We start from the raw sequence: 23,137 nt of genomic DNA, 5'->3' as shown, positions 1-23,137 counted from the left end.
GTAATTACACGTCGAATTAACACGTAACGATAAACATACAAGAATACAGCGCGGAAGTAAGATTCACGAAATTTGTTCGGAAAACTCGATAAATACAGGAGGAAGACAGGACAACGAAGCGATGGAGCGAACTCGGGGATAACTGAAGAAACGGCTGGAAAGATCTGCTCGGTGGTTAACTTCCATTTAGCGCGAGCATAGAGCGAGCGCGCGGAGTAAACTTTGTAAGCGGTAAAAACGGTCTACCGCAAAAGGGGGAGGGAATTTCAAAAGGAAAGGTAAACCAAAGAGGTCTGCGGAGTCAACTCGATGGCGGTTCTCTCTCCCGTAGTAATTACTGGTTCTCGGATAACAAGTAACTACGGGAACGGTACTGTAATTTTCAGGAAAAAGGACTTCGAGGGTCGAACCACGGCATTCTCTTTCAGAACATTTTATTACCGAGGAGATTGTGCCGGCTGATAGACGTAACAGTGTAAGAAGACAGAGAAAAACAAAGAAAGAGAAAAAGAAAGAAAAGGTTGCATATCGCGCACGTATGTCCTGAGCAGGCATCGCAATGTACAAAAAATCTTATAAGATATTATGGTTTTCCATATAAATATTGTGTATAACATTTTTCTTGCAATTATAGAAAATTATGACATAAAGATTTAAATTTTCAACAGTTTAGTACTAAAACCTATCAATAAAATAAATCCGAATAAACTTTTTATTAATAACTATTTGCTTATTTTTTCCAATCTGTCAGAATATATAAACTGATATCAAGAAATGGGAATAGCAGGAATTATTAATATATTTATCATTGTTTTAAAATAGAATATCTTTCATTATTCCATTCTGATTATAACCATTAGTCACAAAGAACCGGCGTACGATTTCTACACCACTACATTATGTCCTTCATTTCTACTATAAATTTTACTTATCACTTTATATATTGATAAAGTTAATTAGTAGTTAAAAAAAATCAACGAATCTATTTTTCGACGGGAATGCTAGTAATCGAACTAAGCGGGGGGTAAATAGTCTTTGATAGGAGACAAGCGATTAAAGAAGCACACTGGGTAACACCGAGTACCATGCGATAGATAGGACGAACGGCGTAACGTTATCGTGTTGTCATTATGGCGATGCACCGTTCGCCATGCAAAAAGACCACCGCGAGTGGAGAAGCGTGCGGTTTACAGCTCTTGGTGGTCAAGCCACACGAGTGGCAGAGAGTGCGCACAGTCCTCTCGTAAACCGACGTGAGAAAGAGCGCGCGGTGCGATTGGACAAGACCGGTTTCACGCGTGCACAAGGAGACACGATCGTGTATCCACTATATCGCGCTCACACGCGAAAGTCCTCGTTTTCGTGTACATAATTGAATCAAAGTATACACCCGAGTGTGTGCGTCGTGTTAATGACGCCATGTAAAAGGAAAACGCGCGAGTTTCATCAGGAAAAGATAGAATATTAATTTTCAATTTGTCAGCTTCACCGAAAAATCTCGTTTCCCCGAGAGAATGAGGCTAGACACTCAAATTAAAATCTCTTCGGCCAATCGACTGTTTACTAAACACAGTAAAACGAACGATACATCGCTTCTTGAAATAAAAAAAATAAATGAAAAGAAGAAAGATTTAATTAACGTATTTAATTAATTAGAGTCAAGAATTCTAAACGTTGTGTACCTGTCTTGGGCTCTTGCATTTTGTATTATAGTGCGTGATGTCTACATATAATAATTAGTGTTTTTTTCCGTGTAAATAAATAATGTGTTCGTCTTTTTTTTATACGTTAGACACGCGATAGATTATATACCTGTGCTAGAATTACTCATAACTTTTTAGTCGACAAGATCTAAGAGCAGATACATCAAGGGTCTCAATGTCTGGATCTGAAGTATCTATTACAGGTTTCATGTTCGGGTTTATGGGTAAAGTGAGGATGGCAGTCCATAGTTCTATAGTCAACGGTGGTATCCTCAGCAAAGTTAAACAACAGTCGACCGTTAATCAGAGATTGTTAGATATAGCACGCTCTTCAATCAACGCAGTATGAAAAACTATGATTTATATTAATTATCAATATAAGTCAATATTATTCGATACTTTTGCATCAATATCACTTGTGATAAGAAAAAAATGTGCGACAATAAATTAATGACGGTCGATGCAGGCCAATGTAAATAAATGCAAATCAAGCTGCAGATAAATGCAAATTAATGCAAATCGTGGTATTGATACCTGTCTGATATCAAAGGTGACATATCAATGGCCATAACGTTTAGTCCCAGAAAGAAAGTATCTGCACTACCGCGATAGTAAGCGTTCCTAGATGCATAGAGGAAGGGTGAACACCGACGCCATTAACATACTCCATTGTACATAGCACTCGCATCGTTCGAGTGCCCGCACGTCGAGTCTCCGGACCATACGCGTGCGTAATTATCCGCGTGAACAGTGGGTTCACGTATGTAAATGTACTTTATATGCGTATGCATGGCTGAGCGTGTCGTTACTGCAAATTACGCTCACGTACAGGCACGCGCGCATGTGTGTACGCAAGATTCGTCAGCCGGTGCGTACTTCCGTGTAATTATACGTGCTCTCGCGAGAATAACCGCATTACCGATAAATACCGATCACGGTCGTGCGTGCACGCATACACAAGTGCGCTCTTCTTCCTTCGTCCCTCACCCCCATTTATTTAGACAAGAGATCGACAGGTGTTAATGTAACACGTTCACAAATTTAATCACGTCAAATGCACGTCAAAAGAATTCTCTTTTTCAACAATGTATGTTCTTACAAAGACGCATGCAATTCTATACAGAGATTTAAAGAGAAATTAAAGTCTGGGAAAAATCGGTATCGTAAGACACAGATAAACAGAGTATTATTCGGATTCTAAAAACGGATTCGCTCTAGATTTCATAAGATAAAAGAAAGTGTATGCTCCTATAAGTGTAAAAAGTTGTGTTTAAGAAAATCCCTGGAAAGTCCCTCAAACTTTTCTCCTCATTTACATATCTACTGTTGGAGGTCTATATCTTTTCTGTCACAGTCCTTACGCGGTTTTTTTCCTTTCTCATCACAGACACTTAAAGAGAATTTCACGCGGTTTCGGGAAAGAAGTCGTAACATTTATAAAGATATGAGAGACCGAAAAGCGAGAGAACGAGCGAGCGTGCCGAGATGAAATAAAGATTATCCACCGCACGAAACTGGAAATCTGTACACGAAGGCGCCGTTAATAAAAATATAAGACTTAATCCTGCCATCATCGAAATCATACTTTTCCAGAAAGCAAAGAAACGTAAAGCACGCATCTCACACACACTATATTTAACAAAAACAGTTATAAATTTAATTTTTTGTTTTCCGATTTTAATTAAATTGAATTTGTCATGCTTTATAAAGATTCGATGTTAAAAAAAAAGTTGCATTTTTCGATAAAAATAATTGCAAAATCAAAACACTTTACAACTTCTCTTTTTTCCAATAACCTCTGACTTTTTTTTAAACACAGTAGAGATCTGAATAACGTTTGTCATCACCAGTAAAGTCAAGTCTGGAATATCAGCGCTTTTCGTCGCAGAATGTCGCTTCGCAACATGCACGTGCCCAGCGTCAATACCATTTTGGAGCATAAACTCTCGCCGGTGAACTCTTCCGCGCCCTGGTAGTCCTTTGTGAACGCACGTTGCGCGAAATTTGCGTTTTCGCGCGAGGGCTCCGGATCTGATATCGGCTCGGGCGCGAATGAATATTCACCGGCAATGCCAAATGCTTGCGCTAGCGCGTGTCCTATCTCGACGCCGGTATCGAAGCGCCCCAAACAAAGTGTCAAAAGCGCCCTTTGAGTCTGCCTCGCCACGGCGCGGCGGGCCGGGAAGAACGACGAGAAAACGGCGCGAAAACAGATGCCCCCGGCACGATGCGTCGACGACGGGACTTGTAATTAACCAGAAGCACGCCCGGATGGATGCTGATTAACCTCATCTCGCGCAGAACTTAATTCCGTATGCACGTAATACGGCCACGTTAAGCTCGCTCATCTCCCTCTTTCTCGGTTAATGCGATTTTTCATCCTTTTTTCTCTGCTCAATGTGCTGTGTCGCTTTAATGATATACCCTAATGGATGCCGTCTAATCAACCGTGGTGAAATTCATTTAGCTTTCTCTATCGAGCAAAGACTTAACAAAGACAAATCAGGTAGCGAGATAGATTTTATTTCTCCTTAGGAAACATCGTATAAGCCACACAGATAAGTCTATCATCCTAAAATAAATATAGTGATTAATTATTTTCATTTTCATTAATTTTAAATTTTATTTTATAAATGTAATTTTAATGAAAGCATGTAGGTCTCCCGCGCATTAATATTTCAAATAACAAAGAAAAGTTAATTCGAGAGTTTCGACGAAACTGTTAAATGTTAAATGATCGAACGTCGACGTATCCAGAAAATATCTGGATTTCTTAGAGTCCGCTAATGTGTCGATGACTATATATCATAATAGGTACACGTCGAACTCTGTCACGGAAAACGAAGATCAAATGTCTTCACGGTCGATGTCGAGCGCTAAAAGCGCCAATAAAACGCGAAGATTCGTGCTAAAGGCGACAATGTTTGACGTCGTGCCTTTCGATCGCGCACGAGAGAAGATATTTTTTTAATAACGCGTGATGTCTTTTCGCGATTACGGGACCAGTTACACTTAAAAGTCAGTTAGCTCACCCACCAAGGAAGAAAACGATCTCTGCAGCGTTCTACGCTGGTGGTAAACGTATCTTGAGATAAAGGGAGAAAAATGAGAGAGGACGAGAGAGGGGGGAGACAGAAAGTCCTTATAGGTGGATTCTCTGTGCGTGACATACAAGACGTAATCTCGAAAGAGACAAGGAGAGAGAGCGAAGGGGGTCGAGATGCGAGAGGGAAGAGATTATGCCCGATCCCTTCGAGCAATCCTGTTAGCGTTAACCCGGTGCACGGGTAAAGGAAAAGACAACGTCAGGAATGGGGCTCTCGCATCACCGTTACGCTGCGTAACCTTGTAACACTCTTACCACCATGTAATACAGTGAGAACATCGTATTACACGCTCGTGTGACATATGCCGATACTTATGTTCAAAACGTATTAATGGCCTTCTTACCTTCCGCAATAATATTCGACACACAATTTAATAATATAATAATCCATTCATATATGTATATGACATCACAATTTTTAATATACATATAATAATAAGTAGGTATAAATAAGTATAAAATTAATTTACTGTGTTTTTAATTTAAAAAAAAATAAAAAAATACGCAATATTAAACCTAGTACAGTTATTGTATTAGGTTTGATACTAATACCAATAAAAATTCTATTTGCTATTATTCTATTAATATTATCCTATAAATAAAAAATAAAAAATTTAAATATTAACAAGGAACTACGAAGTATTTTCCAAATATGTAACAATTATTATACGTATATATAATAATGGTATGTATTTTATTAATAATATTATATTCTAAAACATTTTACGAATATCCTTAGATAAAATAAATATAAAATCTATTAGAAAAAATGTATACATATAAATATCTCAAGAATAGTCTCAAAATGGTTGGTGCAACGCTTGTCGTATTATCGAAATTGTTACGGAAGGAGAGGAGGGTAAATTTCAGATAGTCTGAGCACGGAAAATATTTCGGTCTTCTGCCAGCGACGCCGTTCAAGATACGCTGTAACACATCGATTTTCCATTCTGGCAAACTGTTCGCGTGCCGTCGTCTGTAATTTTCTCAAGATGACTCAGAATAATATAATAGAGTAAAACGTTGAGAAACTTCCAGCTATAGCAGCGCGAGCGATACATTGACATAATCCGTGTTATCATCGTCATTTTATCAACTGCTGCCGTTCGTGATTAAAAATTGATAGTTGTTTCCACGATCATTTCGTCATTGGATTGCGTAATCCACCGGTTATAACGTAGTCAATATTGATAGTAAGTTACGAACTCCGCGGGAGGTGCATTTGCATGCTTTATTATTCAGACCTACGGGGAAAGCATCGTAATTATTAAGGAAACTATATAAACGGAGTAAATTTCGTGCGCCAGGCAGCCACTTGATTCGCGAGCTGTGTCTGGCAAATCCAATTACCGCTGATAAAAGGAAATAAACCGGGAGCAACTTTTGATGCCATAGCGAAGAAGAGGAAGAAGAGATAGCGCGTTTTGTCTCGAAAAAGAAATCCTCAAGTTCAATACGTCCCCCATCGCCGTTCGCATCGGAAATAAGATTGTACTCAGCCAGAAACGCGATATCCCGTCGTGAAGTAAGATGAAAGAATCCCCCCCGGCCCCGGGCGGGGCCGCAATTAAATGCGCGAATAATTGTAAACGCAATCCGCGGAGCCGTTCGCCGCGAAAGAAATCCGACTAATTAAAGTGGGGCGTTAAAAACCGGTGAACGGGATTCAACGAATTTGCACAAAGCATCGCAAGAATTCATTAAACTATTCACTCTCTATTTTTCACGGCGTGATTTGTGAAAATTTTTTATTCTTTGTCTCTTCTTTGATTCTGAATACTTTTAAGCAATGTTGAATCAATGGATTCTCATTGATGTTATCTGAATCTTTAACATTCATTTCTTTTTATCAAGTACAGCATATTTCATAAAGACTCACAGATTTAGAAAATGATTATTTCACGGTTGCGTGAATCTTATTTATAAGTGACGTGTAATTAATGAACAGTATAAAATATATCGTTATTCGTCACTTAAAAAGTATTTGTATTTTATGCGAAATTTTGTTTCGAGTATTTTGTTCATTCCTATTAATAAATATAAACAAAGGAGATGGTTTAATTCAACCCAACTGGCCATTTATTAATACATATGTACTCAAATACACAAGGCACCACAAACCATAGTCGAAACGTTATGTATTTACACAAACCATGGTCGAAACATTGTGTATTTAAGTACATATTAATAAATGGCCAGAGTTGGGTCAAATTAAACCTCCTTTGTTAATTATTACTGGCGAAGAAAAAAATTGCCTCTAATAAATATAAAAAAAAATATATATAAAAGAGTTGGAAGATAAATAAACATGGCAAAGAGAATCCAAAATGTTATTAGTTATTATTGGATAAATTTTTAAACATATATTACCCCAATCATTTGAACATGAAGTGAATATGTTACATTATATTAATGACAATTTTAATAATAATTACATTAATTAAAGACACATGTTGTATCTAATATATGTATATGGTTCATTTATTATGAAATCAATGTTTCCTCTCGAAGTAATATCTTACTTAAAGTTGATATAAAATGCCTCGTTTCTGCGATACTAATTTCACGAGGAAGAACAAAAAGTCCGAAGATCGAAGGGCGCAAATGGCAATTTAATTAGCCGTGGCACTACAGGAGACGGGTCGGTGCGAGGGAAATTCCTTTTTTATGAGCTTAAGGAGGGGCCGTCGCGCATCTGCCGCCTCCAAAGCCCATGCATCAACAGAGCGAAATCATGATTTCTTCATTAGAACGTCGTTGCTCGCGTCGGAGCAGGTCGTGATAGATATTTCATGAAGAACGGGGTAAACAGATGCGGCACGAATATGGAGAAGGAGAGGGGGTGAATAGGGAGAAAAGAAAAAAGGACGAGCGGGCATCCAGCACAGCTGACGATGTCTTTTTATCTCGACCCGTGTGAGGAAACGTTATTCAATTCTTCTCACGTAAAATGCATGTATAATTTACAGACTAAAAATTATTTCAACTACGGCGCGAAATATCGAGTAAATGTCGATAAATCAGCGCGGGCTTCCTGCTACGCGAAAGAAAACAAGTGTAACTTATTATTTTTCTCGCGATATTTCTTTTAAGAATCTTGCTACGGCGGCGCTCTCTTTTATTGAGAGAGATGTACTTCTGACTTTAGCAATTTCGCGTAACTTTGTTCTTGAATATAATTGTTGCCGGAAAAGAGCTACCGGTAATTGTTTCAAGAAATAATTGCTGCTGTCTCTTGAAAAAGCTTTCTTCCGAGCATCCTGTATATTGCCCCACACAAATCCACATCTATAAGATTCAAACGTCAAGAATAATATAAACTTGGATCATAAAGCAAACATTTTTTCTCAAAGACAAGCAACAAATAAAAAAACTTTTAGATTTAAAATAAATAAATTGTGAAATTGTGTTATTGAGATATTTTGTTCATTGTAGTACCTACCATACGTGGTATTACAATGTTTCAGCGCTTAAATCCTAAAACTAACCAATTATTCGGGAAACTCTATATATACACACGCAATATTTACCCCCGCGCGTTTATTTTTCCATCGCGTCGATTACTTAACGAAAATTTAATCGGAACTCACGTGGGGGTTATATATTCATTAAACGGCCACCAGTAGACGTTCTCTGCGCTAATAATAATCGCAAAGCCACGGAAAGCTCTATGCCGCGAGGGTGCGAACGGGGTCTCCACGGTAACCGCGGGCAGGTCGACCGACGCAAATTTAATATCTGGTAGTTCATAATGACACCCCTGGAAAATGAGCCCCAGACCAACACGAACCCCGCACGCGGTTTATTTCACGCGCGCGTACGCACACGAGCGTGAAACGCGAACGCAAATTCCGTCAAGCATATGTTGCGAGGCAGGTTTATTGGGGTCTACCAAAGAGATTCCGTAGAAGGGCGGCGCCGAAAAGGCCGCTTCAGAAAAGCGGGGCATAAGCGTCTCGCAAAGAAATCGTCGTGTCGAGATTTCGCGCAATTAAAATCGAGATCGGAAGGAGCCGGGGCTGCCTTAATCGCGTCGGTATTCACGCATCTCCGTCGAGTTCTCTCCGGCGAAATAACAAGCCGAGTTCCGACTTTGTCGCGCGGAGTGCCTCTCGAAATCCCGAATGAGTGCGTCGAGGTCGAAACGCTGCGAGAAACGAGAGACGCGAAGTTTCACGGTTTACTGCGAGCTAAAATTGCAGGAGCGTCGAGAGAAAGGAGGCCGACGACATAGGGAGGGTTGTGCGTCGTCGTTTGTTACGAATTACGAAGACGCGACGCGAGACTTCAAAGAGGAGACTTCTCTCGCACAATCGCTGCCGTAATGATTTCGGGCGCGATCGCGAAGAGATACCCGAAACCGCCCGCTGTGAATGAACATCCCTCGGAGTTCGCCCCGACGTAATTTGTGCGGAACGTCTCTGTCCCTTTCCAGCGTCGCGTCGTTTCAGCGTCGTAATTATTATCATCCAATAATTATTATCGTTACCGTTAGTTTTACTTCTTCCTTTCGTTCTGCGTAGGATATTCTCATGAACAGACGTAGCTTTATACGAGTCGTTAAGCGGAATAACGATAGAAGTTGAGAAAAAAATCTGCGTATACCAATTTTCCAGTATAATTATTTTGTGAGGACGTAAAGTTTGTATACTCTTTGTACACTTACAGACTATTATAATAACGTCACCGTATATTCTACATTAAGTAATTTCACAAAGTGTTTTCTTTCTCAAAAAGGGAAAAATATGACGTCGTTTAATTCACTTAATAATTAAAGTATAAACTTCAATGTGTTTTGTTTAAGGAGATTTAAATTTTTGCTTACATACACAGCTTTGTATATTTTTCATGACGCACAATATTTAAAATATAATTAAAAATGTAATATTTTTGAAAAATATTTTAGTAAATAAAGTGCAAAAAGTAAGCATAATTAATTTCTCCGCTTAAAATGGCATCGGTATGATCAATTTTATTATACAAAATGATACTGGCGCAATTAATCGCTCTACGAAAGATAATACAAACAGAAGGTAAATATTTGCTGTTTCAAAGCATCTGTCTGCGATCACGATCAATAAATAACGTGCGTATGCATACGAAATATCAACAGCGGCGGGCGATTCGAAACGCTCGCGTTATATAACGTCGATTAAACGATGGCATAGATGCGTTTTTCGGGCCGGCCGAATGCGTAATTACTAAACGGCCGCGTGCACTTCCGAAACGCGCGCGTTCGCATATTTGCACCGGCAACCGGTCCGCCTATTGCCGAGAGAGAGTGCATCAGGCCGGACATAACGTTCGATTAGATTAGCTTTGTGTATACGAGGAACGGTATTCGCGGCTCGCATATTAGCGTAGGCACGCAGTCATAGGCATACACGGTAATACGCCGCCCGACGAGGCCTCGGCAAGGTATTTCCTTTCGAGTGCAGCCCGTCAGCGACCCTTGCGAGTTAATCAACGAGATGCATTTAGAGAGAAAGAGAGAGAGAGAGAGAGAGGGGTCGCAAGCAAGTCGAAATATTCGCATGATGGATGTATAGGGTGGTACAATATACTCGCGCGTGAACGTACGACCGCCGAAGTTCGAATCGAGCGATGGAGCTTGCTGCAACTAGTTGTATGAAACACAGTCAAAACCAATGTTTGCGCGCCGCATTGACGTGAAACCGACAGAAATTGCATCTCGAATCTTTCGCAACAAGTTCTCTCTACCTCTGAAAATCATAATATAGCTTTCGTGCACAATTTCTAAAGTTTTCGCAAATGCTATCACAAGATTCTGCGTCGCAAAGTTTCCACGCAGAACATCATGTCGCTCGAAATACGGGGAAAATTGGGGAAAGTATAATTCCCTAAATTTTTAAATAGTAATTCAGAATTATTAAACGCATTTTTATGATACCGAATACATTAGAATAAATACGTAACAAGTTATTTGGAGCATTATATTATCTAATAAGCATATTTTTTGAAAAATATGTATCCTTATCTTATAAGATTTTCTTTACATAATAAATCATAGGTACGCGACATTATTTTTACTGAAAATTGAAACAATTATGTAGGTATGTATTACAATTTATAGAATACCATATTTTTCTCTTTGCAAGTTTTAAAGTATTAACATTAAAGATTTTGAAAGCATAATACTTCGTTGAAGCAAGAAATTTGAAATTGTTCTATATCATAAAGTTACCTCATTCATTTTCACTCTGAAAAGCGGAACTAAATCTGAATCGTATTGAACAGGCTCAAGCAAACTCCGAATGTTCGATATATACGCGTTGAGCGTTGCATTAAATGCACTAGAATCCACGCTGTGTCGCGCGATCCGTTTGCCGTCGATATTTGCCGCTTTTATGTACGAAAGCGTTCGATTTTAATTGAGCGTCGAGACGAGAGAACGCGCGCGGAATTTCAGATTTCAGGAAAAATCAGGTTTCCGCGGATTGCGGGAGTCGCCCCGGCGACGCACGGGGTGTATATCCCGATGGAGTTTCGGGAACGACGCGAGGTTGAAATCGAGTGAATGTACATACCTATAGGAATCCTGCGTCCGCGATCGACGATGAATAGCGACGCGCGCCCTATATATGTATAACATACTTGGTTTTATTTTATTTTTGGTCCCCGTCGACGCGCAGCAACCCCGTCACCACATATCGATCGAGAGCTCGACCTGTCTCGTCTTAATGAGACTGTTTTGTGCGTTTCAATTAATTCCGCTAAGAGAAAGACAAGCGGGCGTGCGGGAAGAGGCGGGATGGCACGGTAGACTGATACGATTGGTAGCCTCGGGGTATGGCAGGAGGAATCATTTCGCCGGGGTATTTTCCTCGTGTATCACAGAATTAATTAATACCCGTTATACCGATACCCGCGCAACCGTTCGGCGACTTCCGCCGGGATCGTTGATACGACCCGAATTGTATACGATACGATACCGTATCGCATCGGGGATTCTATAACGCAAAGGACTGTGCACGAATCAAATATCATCAGTTCGATATAAATGAAATAATTCGAGGAAAGCTTGATATTTTATTTCGTTCGAACGAGATACTTGATACTTTGTCATATACACAGATATTTTACTTACAAGAACATCGAAGTATCAAAATCTTTGAATAGTAACAAAAAAAATGAAATCATTTCTCAAAAATCAAATTTAAACAGCAAATAAATGACCACCAATTTTTTATTCTTTAATTTCATGCAAACTTTCACAGAATTTATATTTAATAATCAATATTTAAGTTTAATATTAAATATTTACTTTAATTATTTAAAGTTGTACAGTAAAAAGTTATTAAAAAGGAAGCGTACAATAATTTTCGCTAAGAAAAATCGTGTTAAAAATATGTGAAATATGAAACGTTGTTACAGAATTGTATTTAAAAAAAAACGTATATTACTGTCGTTTCAATGCGTACAGTACAGCATGACACGATTTCACGCGCTTGTCTTATAATGACCAGGAGATTTACAGCGCGAATTGAATTCTATTTCATATCCCATAGATTGAAATCAAACGATGCGCGATATGAATTACCCCGACAATCGTAGCATTAAATCACGTGATGGCATAAAAACCTTTTACCTGTTCCGTCCGATGATATTTGAATTGAGCGGCCGGATATTAATTATAACTACATGAAAGCGAGTATTGCGATATATGAAAGCGCGCTCGCTTTTCCAACAAGGGCTTCAGATTAATTTCAGTTTACTGCGCTTAATTCCTCCGTAGCCACAAATCGACAATTATAAAGGAAGTATCGATCACATATGCGTCGGAAATTTTTACTTGCACACATCATTCTAAAACTTTGTTTATTTCCACCATTATTTATTTCAATATTATTTATTTTACGCCACTATATTATTATTAAAATTATTAAATCTCAAATCGGTTTATAACTTATTAAATGTGAAAATTTAATAAGCGCTTAAGCGTTATTAAAAGTATTTTTTCTTCATTAAAGAAGATTAACAATCACGAAATAATATTAACCAGTGAATATGACTGCATCCTATTGGCCATGATACTAAAACAGACGAGAATTTCGACAATGTTCTCGGTGTGAAAGCACCGGCATACCTTTCACGTATAACGAAGAGGGCCCACTCACCTGCCAGTCGTCAGACAAGATTCACTAATTGGGATTAATTCGCGCTAATTAATTAAATCACGGTATACCCGTCCGCCATACACGTTCGTTGCGCTCGCCTCGTGCAATTTCGAGCGATATATTCGTCTCTGGACATTCTGCGAATGCGCATATATACCTATGCAATGAGGTAGAACCTTGACTTTCGCGAACCGGAATAATAAATTCATTGAGCCATCACAACTGAAATATATTTGCGACACTTCGTTGTTAGAGTTTAAAAATTGTTAAAATTTCAATTAGATTTTCAGTGTTAATATTTACGAGTATATATTACGTCAATCATCGTGTTTTCATTGTCACGAATACAGAGACAACTCTCGATTATTTTTACAGTGAAAAAATTGATAAGATCTATCAAAATTTAAATTCTGTTCTATTTACGCGCAAACCTGATTCAATCTTGAAAGATCACTGATGCACAGCAAAAATAAGATACGTCGATCAGTCTTGATAAATGATTCGTTCAAAATTGCCGTTCGCAATTTAGAAAAGTTATCAGAACAAAATAGATGTATTTCCCCCGCGCGCGCCCGTATTTGCCATCTACCCGGTTGCATTCAAAGGCACACCCGATGAATTGCAGTTGAAACGATACTGCCCCGTTTTAGAGGACGGGCATATTGTACAACGTCGCGCCGAATATTGCACCGGACGAAAACGCATCCCGATATTATTGAAGCCTTCCGCGCTTTTGATCGCACTCCCACCAAATGGTAATGTAAACGTGCAATAGCTGCGAAATATTTCTATCCTTCTCTCTCTCTCTCTCTCTCTCTCTTTCTCTTTCGATCTCTACTAGAATTTCCAATTTTTGTTATTCCGCGTTATCATCGTCATATTATTACGTTTCCCTAATTCTGCAACGCGACAACGGGATTTACAGCAATATAATATTCCATAGATTTTCTATGTGTGTGTGTGTGATACTCCTCTCAGCTATAAAATATATTATCTATGTGATGCTGAGTATACAAGAGTACTGAGTATACCTTTATCGGACAACGATACCGATTACGCTGTTACTTCGGATATCATTCTAGGAACACGGTGATCTCATTCGTTCCAGTTTGGATAACGCAATATCGCGTACCATTGATTGCAAGGAGTATAAGCGGAGAGAAAAAGCGTGTGGACGACCGCGAACGGGAGATAGGCGCGATAATTAAATCTGTCGCTTTGGAAGCACTCTCATGTGGACAAAGCGCGAGCAAAAGGAACGTCGCGAAGCGCATTCGACGAAGCCCGGTGGAAATAACGCGGCGAAATGACTCGCAGATGTTAACTCACGATGCTCGAAGCAAGCATTTTCCGTCCGCCAACTTTGCGCGCTGAAAACTGTCCGCTTGAATGTGCACTTTGCCGCAATCTCGGAATGTACACGGTGTGCAGTATTAGATTAGAATGCAAACGTAAACGAGATTCATAGTCGGCCTCGCATTTGCGTTGGTTAATCTTCGTATAGATGGTTGAGAACGCGTATGTGTGCTTTATCTACTTGGTTACTTCAGTGTACATTTAAATACAATCGCCACTCTCTCGAATAAGCAGCGCCTTCGAATGGAAAGAGCTGGGAAAAAATGTGGAATTAAAGGCGATATGTTAATACGTTTCACGTAAAAAGCAGAATTTATTTCGGAAAATGTTGACTACGAAAAATAAGGCAATTTCTTTGAAAAGAAAATAGTACTTATTTGGAATATACATATACGAAAACAGTTCGTTGAGTGACGTTGTTCTATCAGCAATGTAAAATGTCAAAATTACTATCCAAAAAATATTAAAAATTATTTTTTTTTAAATTTAAATAGCTTCGTTACGGTGGCAGCACCGGCCGACTCTCGGACCACCGTATAGAAGCGGGAGACGACGTTTTCGCGGCGATCTAAATTTAAGCCGTAGATTTATACGCCCTCACTCGCCGGGCATTGACTTTGGCTCCGGACTGACTTTCAACCCCCTTCTTCTCCATCCACCCTTTCTCTCCTTTTTTTCCCTCTCGCCTCCTCCTCGCGTCGTCTCCCACTCGCGACTCTCCGACTTGCGGCTGTTCCCTCTTACTCGCTTATTCCCGTTGCTGTTTATTACCGTCACGCGATACTCGCGACGCGATGTCCTCGCAAATATAGAACGAGCAGGCTGGCCTTCGCTAAGGACGTCTCGAAAGCGTTACCAGACCGCCAGACTCATCAAGTCCGCGGTAGGGCTAAAGGGCTCTCTCCGGTGAGGACCAAGGGACTATCTGCGATGGAACTTTGGAGGAGGAACGTAGTAGTACGAAATCCCTCGCGAGAGTCCACTCCGACGGAATAGCCGGAGCAATTTGTTTCGGACGAAACAGTGTAATCTAACGTTTCGACCACGATAAAATCTGAAGAAACTCCGTCCCGAGTCTCTTTATCTTACCCCCTTCTCTCACACAAGCGTACAACGTTCTTCTATACAAGCCCCGATGTCCATTGAATTTTGGAGCGAATCGCTCTAAGGACCTTATCTCCATAGTAGGATTTTCTACGGATTGTGAGGATCTTCCTATATGATTATCGATTTAATCTTTATTGATTAGATTAATTTAGTAATAAATAGAATAAATCTCTTAATCACACACACACACACACACACACACACACACACACACACACACACACACACACACACACACACACTGCTAGTAGTGATATTCGTTTTAATCATGTACATCTTCAAAAAGAAATAACATTGTTAAATAATTTATAATAAAACACTAAAGCAGTAAGCATTTAAACCATATTGGAAAATTCGATATATTTATAGAATAAAAATGATTTCTCTCGTATATGGATAACGTGGCCAGTCAGTGTGCTAATTGGCAAAAAAGTTATTAATTTATAAAAGTCTCTAAATTTTTAATTCTCTTTTGTCGTTATATAAAAACTATTAGTACTTTGAAATTATTATTAAAACGAGATCAACTCTAAATACTAATTGATTAAAAATTCCATAGATAAAAGGAAATGCGAAACCGAAGTATTCTGTAGAATTCACACAAAGCGATTAAGCCCTATGATTATTATAACTGTCTGTAATGACTGTTCATTGCGGAAGGTATAAATATTTCCTTGTGTGGGGATAGAGTCGATATTTATCGTTCCTTTTCAATACGTGTCCTTACGTGCTTTAGCTCGAAAAAAGAACTACTAGGCGCGACACCGTAGCACGCTCGACTGTTTTTTCAAGACTGTGTCGTGATCGTGATTCGTTTATGATTCTGTTACCAGAAGCAAAAGAAAAATATTGTTCTTTGCCCGAATAAAAGAGCTACAGTTTAAAGCTATTACGGCAGAAAACTCGCAAATCGGTTTAAACCTTTTTAAAGCTGCGTCCTAGCTTTATGATGCTAAAAGTTATTAGCAGCTCATCAATTATAATCATTAAATGCATTGAATAAATTAACGTTTAATTGATGATTAAAATGAACTGTATAAATTATTCTCTTCGCGAGGCAGGAAAGTTAATATGTATCATCTATAATATATTTATCCGTAATATATTTATTACATTAATTGATATAAAAATCGCGGAAGACCATTTAAAAACTGTTAGTCAGAAAATTTTAATCAATATATATACACATTACATACGGAAAAAAAATCTTATATGTACGATGCTGGTACAATTACTGCTAAACTTCCTCTTTCCTTCTCAATTCATTTCCCTCTAAAAATTTCATAAGCATCATATGGACGTTTTTCTTGATATCCTACGAAACTGACGTCGTCGACAGAAAGGAACATTGAGGGGAGTCTCAACTTCATCGGACGAACGAGACGAGAACAATAGGTCTGCGACGCGCGCCATCGTGCAATACGATTTCCTTCGAGTTAGTGATAAAGTGCACCGATATTTTAGCGACGAGATACTTCGAATTTATTTCGTCCCTACGTAGACTACGGTTCTTTGTGCGATCATTCCTATTGTGCGCGATATGGGCAACATGAGAGGAAGAAATGTGGAAGAAGCTCCTTCTGGAGATTTCGTCAAATTTATGACTCGGCATAATGACACGGACTGAATTTTAGTCTCCAAAGACTCAACTACCCACATACGATTCGACTCGAACGTCGACCTGATGCATTTTTGTCATATTTATGACAAACACATCGTGTTTCTTCACGTTAGCCTCTAAAAAACTTTACAAGTGATTTTACATTTATTTTCATTGAATGTAGGAAAAGCAATTTACATGATATCTTATTCTTGGAATACATAGTATAATATATAGAATTAATTTTAGCAACAAAATATTTTATTAGCATTAAAGACGCTATAAATGTTTTTTAAAAGAATATTTTCTATTATTTTATCTTTCTAATTGGAAAGCGTTCGTATATTATACTTGAAAAAATACGGTATCTATTTAATCTGTAGATAATTGATATTTGACAATTACCCAGCATTCAGTATTAGTTGTTGACTTGGTCTATGATTATTAACAACGATAATATATTAAAAATACATGCGTATTAGGACGCAAGGGAATTCGTAATCGCCGAGGGGACCTTTGCGCGAGATCAACGCGATAATTCGAATTTTCATCCCGCGGCTAACGGTCCATACATATTTATAGTTTAATTAAAATCGATACGAGCTTACGCGGGGGTGGCTTAAACGGTGTGACGCACCGCTCGTTTTCTTTTGTCCCCGAATTTCAGTACCGCCACGATGAAAATGCGTATATATCAATGAATATGTAGCGCTGAAAGACTCGAGAAGGCAAGCAGGGGGAAAACAGAATTGCTCGATTTCAATCATTTGATATCGTGTACGTAAATATACATTTTTATTTCTCCGAAAATATATGTTATAATAAATCATGAGAAACAAATTTTATGACAATAAAGAATGGTAGATCAGACTTCAAGCGTTCTTCACTATAAAATAATGTCAATATTTAATTATTTCCCTTCTTTGTGTTAATTTCTATTGTAAGACAGATCTTTCAGCTCAATACAAAATATAAGAAGAGAAATGTAATGTTATATCTCAAAATGTATATATATTTTTAAAAATCACTTTTGGATATTTTATGTTTAAAATTAGTCCATAAACTTTCGTAATACAGTTACCATCAGTATTCAAAGAAACAATCAGTATTTACACTTTGATATTGTACTAGCAAGAATCCCTGGCCACAGTCAACTTATTCAGAAAAATCACGGAGATAAAAAGAAGGAGGACGCAAGGGATCACACACACAATTCGCGATTTACAGGAAGATAATCTCATATCTGCGAATATAAGCGATGTACAATCAGTCGGGCTTATCTATCATTAAGCGCGTCGATGCTGTTAACTGGCGCCCGTCTAATATACGATGAAAAACAACCGCGTAAATTACTCATCCTCGCACCCCGCAGAAGTAAACGTACGCGCCATTATACCAATCCTCCCGTGTAAGCGTTTCGCCACGGTGCTCGATACAACACGGCTTACCTCACGGATGTCGCCTGGCTACTATTTACGATCGCAAGAAGTATAAAGCCACGCGGATCGTTACACGCTCCTTTCGCGAACGACTTGTTCCTTCTCGCTTTCGCCCGTTGACGTTTCTAACGCGCGGCGTACATCGCTGCTTTGTACTCCCGCCAAAGCCAAGATCGAGGAGTAAACCGTTAGTAAAAAATTATCATTCCCATTGTATCAAGATTCGAAATACTCCTTAATTTATATTACGCGTGGTAATATATCATTAAGATATTGTGACGCAGCATTGTCTTTTTTCTGCTCCAATTTTTTTTAACATCAAAGATTTGAAAAAAAGTTAACGAATAAATAATTTTCCAAAAAAGTAGATAAAATTTGAATAAGAACTCTAAAGTGCTAATTAAATAATACTTTTATTCAAACTATTATTTTATAAGTTTATGCAGCTGTTTACAAGAATTATAATGTACCTATTCGATAACGATTTTGTACTGCGATAACGGAAAGAAATTCTATCACGATCTGCTACTATATGTATATGATCATTTTCGGCCCGCACATAGCATTCGCACCACGTTTCAATGTTATGTGCTATCTTGTAGTCTCGAGTAAGATTGTCAAGAACAAAAAGGGATAAAAAAGAATTCCAATGCTCGCTCGAAACTAAGTCGAACGCTGAAATATATTCCCAATAATTTTCTTTTATTACAACTATCTTTTATATATTATTTCAAGAAAATGTAATTCATTTTCATCGTATATATCCGCTTAAAAAATTGTTTACCGCTTACGAATTTTAGGGTGTTTTCAGAAAAATGTTTTAATAAATCTGGAGTTTATTTCTCTTTCCCTGTTAAAATATATCTTACTTCAATTATATATCATTCTGTTCTCTTTCTCTCTCTGCATGATAAGCATCACATTGACAGTCACGAGTTAAAATAAATTAGCGCATTTGTTCGCATTGAGAAGGACTGAGGTAAAAATAATGGGACGACTCGGCTGCTAATTACCGACAGTAATATATTAGCATAGAACTCCCGTAAAATTCGTGAGCGGTGACAAAAGAAAACGAGGGAGACTTACGAGTTTCCTCACCCTCTCCGGCACGGCATCATCATCGTGATATTTCGTTGTACCGTCACGCCTCGCGCCGTTCCCTTTGAGCTCTAAATAACGTCCGATGGAGTCCTTAAACGCGGGGATGCGTCGCCGCGCATAATATCCGTTATTTACAAGCCAATAAAATCGCGCGTCTCGAAACTTGAACGCATAAATAAATCATGGAAGAAAAAGAGAGAACGGAGGCTTATATCGCTACGATCTCAGCGGTCGACGTAATAATCTACGAATTTAGCGCGCATTGATGTTAAAAGAATTTTTATGAACAACCCCTTCTCTCTGAATCCACTCGATCATAGCTAAAGAAATAGTCTAACTCGGGTATAAAACCCGCTGGTGTATCGTATTTATGATATATTGAAATTGTTCTTTAAAATTTAATACCTGTATAAACATAGCCATAATATTATGCAGAAGCCCAGTCATCCGCTTCGCGCTAATTTCATTAAACACCATCGCGTTATTAAATCGATAGGGTGTATATACGATACGATAAAAAATTATAATATGTGTATGAACACAGGTTTATATATCGTTTCCTTGCCTATTTTTACCTTTTAATGAATATTCACGAGACCAAAGGCCGCGGCAATTTTCATGAATAATGTTGCTACATGTTTTCTCTTTTAAGTTCTCACGTAACGAATATATTATGCTTAAATTTTTAAATTATACGTTCTATGCATTCGAAATGAAAATAACTAATGTTAATAACTTATGGTGAAATTCCAAGGAATGGGCGTTGATAATATCAATTAATATAATATCTCCGAAAATGTTAGATTATAATTTTTTTATATAATTCTCTGTAAAATATCATAAAAAAATAAAAAGCAATTATCGTTGCTTTTTTATAAGAATGGAGTTGCTAAAAAAAAAGACGCGTTTATCCTTCTATTAATTTGAGCACAAATATTCTGAGAAGCGCGTCGATTTTAATTTCAATTTGCTTTGGGGTAGGAAATAAGGCAGAAAAAATTGGTCCGGGATCTTGTCGTAGAATTCGCCTCTTGGGCTCAACCGTCGATAAGCGAAAAGCGTTGCCTGTTAGGCGGCCAGAGTGGGTGTCAAGGGAGACGGTAAAAGTACATTAGACGGTAATTAAAAGAGAACCTATTACCCTGGCTAACGGGGCGTGAAATGCTTTAAATCGTTTACAAATTACAGTGTCTGCGAGCGCTGAAACGTCTGCTGCTACGTAGACACGAAAATCACGCAATAAACAATTCGAGTAACGACAACTCGATATTTTATTACGAAAGATATCTTATCGAGATAAGTAAAGAGCTCCGAGAGCGCCTCTTCCAGTCGAAAAACTTTACTTTACTTTAATCCTTTAGCCGATAACTCGATAGCTCGTCCATTTATGAATTTTAGTCAAACAAGAGAACATTCTGATTATCGGAATTTCTCGATTAATGATACAAAATTTAGCGATTTGCATGCGAAATGGAATTTACCGGTCAAAAGAATATAAATCCAAAATAACGACTTGCGAAATAAGAATGCAAATTGAAATTTTAATAAACTGTTGCATGTAAAATTAGTTGTGATTGCTGTAATAAATGTTCTATTAAAATTAATAATTTCTGCCAATTATATATGTTGTAAAATAATTTACATACATGCATTACATCTGTATAATTTATTCATAGAAGGTTTACGCGAAACATGCGTAAACACCATGTATAACAAGGCGTATTTTGGATCGCTGCAGTAAAGTTGGATATTTTACGACGAGAAAAGTCCTCGCGGAGTTCGGGGGCGATTTGAAAAGCTCTCGTGAACTTAACTCACACGAGCCAGTGGACCTGTCGCCACTTGTTGAATGTTTATGAAGAAGAACAGAAGTTGAAAGTACCCTCGAATCGTTTCGGCCAATCGCAAATTTCGAGTGGAGATTAAACGTTTGCTTTATCGTATGCCTCGAGAACTCTCCCGATTAAACCGCTGATAAAGCGAATGAAAGACTGCGAGAAAGTAACGGCGCACTTATCGTTAATATCATTTATTAATGTCGTTAGCAAGAAAATGTTCAAGTTACTGAATCGTTTGTCGACAGTTCGTGATGGAATTCGGAAAATATTAAGGTTGTTCAAGACATTATCTACAGATTGCGAAACATATGTTGAGAAAAATCGATTAAATTCATCAAAAAAATAAAAAAAAAACAATTTCTGTCTCTTTTACAGTTAAGTATAATTAACATATGATCGCAACATGAGCGACTGTAAAGAAAAATCAATGTTAATCGAGAAATATCTCTAAGATCATAAAATCCCGATTATCACGTTAAGTCCGGCGCACTTTATCAGCTTATCAAACGACAGAAATCTCTCGCATCCTTTCGAGCTCCAATTCTCCAAAATGTTGGCGTGAAAAGTGTTGGAAGACTTACCTTTCAAGATGTCCGCGAAGAGGAGCAGGAAGAACAGCGTGCATAATTGGCGGTGATCCCTGCGTGCCATGTTGTCCCACGGCGAAACGCACAAGACGCGATGCACAAAAGTCAATTGTATGAGACGCGCGCGGGCACCAGGAAGCACGAGAATCCCGCCGTGGCGCACATACTCGAGGAACAGTCCCGGATGCGGCGTATACGCGATGTCGCGATCTCAAGCGCGCGCGTTCGTCCGCCGACGCGAGTCACCTGCAAATTTCAAATTTTCAAAATGGAGCATGCGCGCGCGCCGCCGCTCGGCGAATCACACCGCGACGTTTCGGCATTCGCGCGCGCGTACGTCTCTCGCCGGACTCTGAGATCGGAGAGAAGTAAAACTCACGGATCCGTCGAAATCCTCCCAACAATTCCTGTCCCTCGTCGCGATTGTCGGAAGTGCCGCAGTCCCGGCAGTCCGCGGGTCGCGTCGAACAAGCACGTCACCGCGCACCGGTGTGTCTCACTGTTGCGCGCAAATGACTCGACGTTCACAATGCTCGCGCGATTCCTTCCACGAAACGGGATCGTTCCTCCTCGACCTCACAATGCCGCTCCACCTATAAAGCCGTCACAAAGCGTCGTACGTCACGCGTTAACTGTCACGCTGACAAGTCCGCTGTCATCGGTTGTCGAAGACGCACCAACGGAAAGGAGCACGCCTTCTCAGCGAGCGTGCATGATCGCGTTCAACAACTCACCTTCGCTGACTGAATTACAACTGGTCGTCCGAAGGCAGCTCGACAGTCCGCTCGATGATTTATTCGTTCAATGAAAGCCGGTGTCTCGCGACGCGTGTCACTTCCCGCGCACTTTCTCACGCACCCAGAAAGACGCAACGAATCGGCCGAGGTGTCGCACGACACTGCCGGCCGGCCGCTAACTTCGCGCGGTCTCGGCGACCTCGACTCGGCCGCTCGGCGTCGCTCGGGAGACGCGCACGCGCGCGCGATCCGCGACGGAGCACGGAGCGCGCGCTGGTGGGGGGAGTGGGGACGCACGTAAAGCCGCCGCGCTGCTCCGTTCCCCCCACTTTCACGCCACCCGGCGTCCACGTCGCGTCGCGTCGCGTCGCGTCGCGTCGCGTCGCTCTTCGTTTCATTTTCCTCTCGCTCGCAACAAGTTGCTG

General features: G+C 39.4%; 1 protein-coding gene across 2 annotated transcripts in view; it reads right to left on the bottom strand.

Moving 5' to 3' along the window:
* Ror (tyrosine-protein kinase transmembrane receptor Ror) overlaps positions 1 to 22,863 on the bottom strand; it is a 231,417-nt gene extending 208,554 nt beyond the window's left edge. The window contains exons 1-2 of one of the 2 annotated variants that reach the window (XM_071700716.1): positions 22,355 to 22,863; positions 21,970 to 22,221 (exon numbers count right to left, since the gene is read on the bottom strand). In XM_071700716.1, the coding sequence (XP_071556817.1) occupies positions 21,970 to 22,039 (70 nt within the window). In that variant the 5' untranslated portion in view covers positions 22,040 to 22,221; positions 22,355 to 22,863. Of the gene's footprint in view, positions 1 to 21,969 lie in introns of both variants that reach the window. The other variant, XM_071700717.1, reaches the window with a different exon arrangement.
* Positions 22,864 to 23,137: the final 274 nt, after the last annotated feature.

This window comes from Temnothorax nylanderi, unplaced genomic scaffold, assembly GCF_030848795.1.
Source record: "Temnothorax nylanderi isolate EJ_2023f unplaced genomic scaffold, tnyl_v1.0 TNYL_tig0023_pilon, whole genome shotgun sequence".
NCBI classification, from domain to species: Eukaryota; Metazoa; Arthropoda; class Insecta; order Hymenoptera; family Formicidae; genus Temnothorax; species Temnothorax nylanderi.
Note: the sequence above shows the minus strand (reverse complement) of the source record. Positions and strands in the feature narration are given on the sequence as shown.